This window comes from Lactuca saligna, chromosome 5, assembly GCF_052625555.1.
Source record: "Lactuca saligna cultivar CGN05327 chromosome 5, ASM5262555v1, whole genome shotgun sequence".
Lineage (NCBI taxonomy): Eukaryota > Viridiplantae > Streptophyta > Magnoliopsida > Asterales > Asteraceae > Lactuca > Lactuca saligna.
Genome location: NC_136421.1, coordinates 220,250,350 through 220,253,068, shown reverse-complemented (window position 1 = coordinate 220,253,068; position 2,719 = coordinate 220,250,350). Strand labels below are relative to the sequence as shown.

General features: G+C 32.9%; 1 protein-coding gene across 1 annotated transcript; it reads right to left on the bottom strand.

Annotated features, from left to right (window-relative positions):
• Nucleotides 1-347: 347 nt before the first annotated feature.
• Nucleotides 348-1,685, bottom strand: LOC145045002 (protein TIFY 10A-like). Its single transcript, XM_078993351.1, has 4 exons — nucleotides 1,469-1,685; nucleotides 985-1,320; nucleotides 834-891; nucleotides 348-740 (listed from the first exon to the last, which is right to left on the bottom strand). Exons 1-4 carry the CDS (start codon nucleotides 1,605-1,607, stop codon nucleotides 614-616), a joined length of 660 nt encoding a protein of 219 aa, XP_078849477.1. The 5' UTR covers nucleotides 1,608-1,685; the 3' UTR covers nucleotides 348-613.
• Between the last annotated feature and the right edge of the window lie 1,034 nt (nucleotides 1,686-2,719).

Genomic DNA, 2,719 nt, shown 5'->3' with positions numbered 1-2,719 from the left:
ATTCAAGAAATTAGGAAGAAAATTTCATATAAAACAACACTAACGGGTGACTTATTTCATACCAAATACTAAATGAGTTAATGTAACAAATACGTTTCAATTTTTTTTGCAATGAATTATTATTATTATTTTTTAAATATTATAAACATCTATCGAAATAATAATTTTTTTATAACTACAGAGTTCTAGTTGCATTATTTAGACAGTTATTTCAAATATGTTTTGAAACAATAATATATTATAAACATAATAATTATTTACACATTTATGATACCAATCCATACTAAATCATACACATTTGAAACAAATAAAACAATAAAACGATACATATTTAATAACAAGGAACACAATAAAAATCTCATTGTTTCCTTAACTTAAATCATACGACAACAAACGAAAAGATGTAAAAACAATTAAAGATACATCTTTCCGCAAGCTTTAGTCCAACCAAAACACATGAGATCCATGTCTTGGTAAAAACATGATAAAAATGCATCCTACACGATTAATCATTACTTATACTAATAATAATATAATAATAGTAATAATAATAACAACAATAGTAACATAACAACACGATATTTTATATATTTGATATTATAATGATGATAATCTATGAAGCTGACTGGGCTTGAAACTGTCCACGAGATTCAGCTGCTAATCCCAACCATGATTTGCCTTCTTCTTGCTTCGAAGGACTCCCATGGTTATCACTTTGGTATGGAGATCTTGCTGTGATTCTGTTAATATTTCAAATCAAAATCAAATTCATGTATGGAATAACTCACAAGTAATTTCTTATGTCTTCGTTTGAATGTTTGTTTAGTGTTTACCTTTCTTTCCTCTTCTCCAAGAATCGGGCGAGTGAAGCTTTTCTTGCAATCGGAAGATCTGCAGAAAAAAGTAGAGAAATCAGTTTTCTTTTTCTGAAATAATTTCGGTAAATCCATGTTTATACACACAGAGAAAAGATGAATTACTTACCAGAAACAACAGGCTGAAGCTGGACGTTTTCGTTCTCGATGTTTGATGCAACCAGATTCGAAGGTTCGGTTGGTTTCGGGATCCAATCGGAAGCCGGCCGGAAAGTTTGGGTCTTCTGCGAGGTTCCTTTTCCGGCCAACGTCATGATTTCCATGGCCTTCTCGGCTGGGAAATCATCAAGTACGATCACCTGTCCGGCGTAAAAGATGGTCATTTGGGCTGATTCCGGCTGCTTTTTTGGGACTTGGGTTGAAACAGGGGAAACGGCGGCATCTTGCTGACGGTGGGAAGGTTTGTTGGCCGCCGGGAAAAGATTCATGGTGCCGGTTGCCATACCTGATGCATCCACATAACAGATCCAGATTATTATTCCGGTAACAACCAATTTAACCATGGGGGATCTCAAAATCAAGATCGATTTGAAGAAAATACAGTAAAGATTTGAAGTTTGGATTAACAGATTACAGATTACATATTTACATACCAAGACTGAGATCTCCAAAAGTTCCGTTTTCCTTCAAGTATTGACTCAAGAGGTTGAAAGTCTGTGAGAAATTGGACTTGTCAGTGGTCTTGTGGCCGGAAAACCTGCCGGAATCCACAATCTCAGAGGAAGCAGACATAGTTGTTGCTGGTAGAATGAATCTAAAAAATGTATCGAACTTAAATAGAAAGAATACCTTTCTTTCTTTGTTGATATTTGTAAAAGGGAGATGTTAAATAAAGCACGAGGAATACATGGGATAAGACGTCTGCCGCGACTTCCCATCTGCTACTTCAGGCCCCACCTGCCCCCCTAACCCCGATATTATTCTCTCATTATCAAATATCAATTTATTTACATAATAGTCCCTATTGTTACAAAAAGTTATATTCTTAGTCACTTTTTTTTAACAAAGGATGATGATATGGTTATTTTTTTTTTTTTTTTACTTAGGATGATGATATGGTTTCAAAAGTCCATAAACATTTAAAACGATTTGTATATATATTTTTATTATTATTTAGTTTTTTTTACTTTTATATATATATATATATATATATATATATATATATATATATATATATATATATTAAACTTATGAAGAAAAGGAATACTAAAGTTCCTAATAGATTGGCAGAAAAGGTCCTTTGATTATAGGCTGTTGTTTTTTTGACATATTTCGTCCATTTATTTCCTCTATTTCACAATTGGTCCAACGAACAGTAAATGACGAGGGTTGCTGTTCCTGGGGTTATTTAACTCCTTGATCCACCTCCAAGATCTAACCAAAAATTGTTTGTAAGATTGGAGGATGTTTGATGGGTTTTTAAGTCCTTTATCTTCAAATTGGAATTTTATGCTCCAAGAATTAATATGAGCTTGAGCTTATGGTTAGATGACACATTTCCCTTCAATCAATGATCCATTTGTCGATCCTTGGCTTATGGTGAGATTCCATGAAGTTTGAATCAAGTTATAGTTCCAATGGTGATGTTTTGGATATTTTTAATTCTAGGGTTCATTGATTCAAATTATTGATTCCAAACAATGATATAATCTTCGATTTGTGATTAGATTGCTTATGTCCCTTCAAATCCATGCCCCGTTTGTTAAATAATGACTAACGAAAGATTTCTAGGATTTGATTCAAGTTTAGCTTCCATGTGATGAATTGGGTATTTTCAAAACCTAACTGTTCTAGATCAAGACTTTTAGTGTCAAATAATGATAAGAGTTTGATGTTATGCTTAG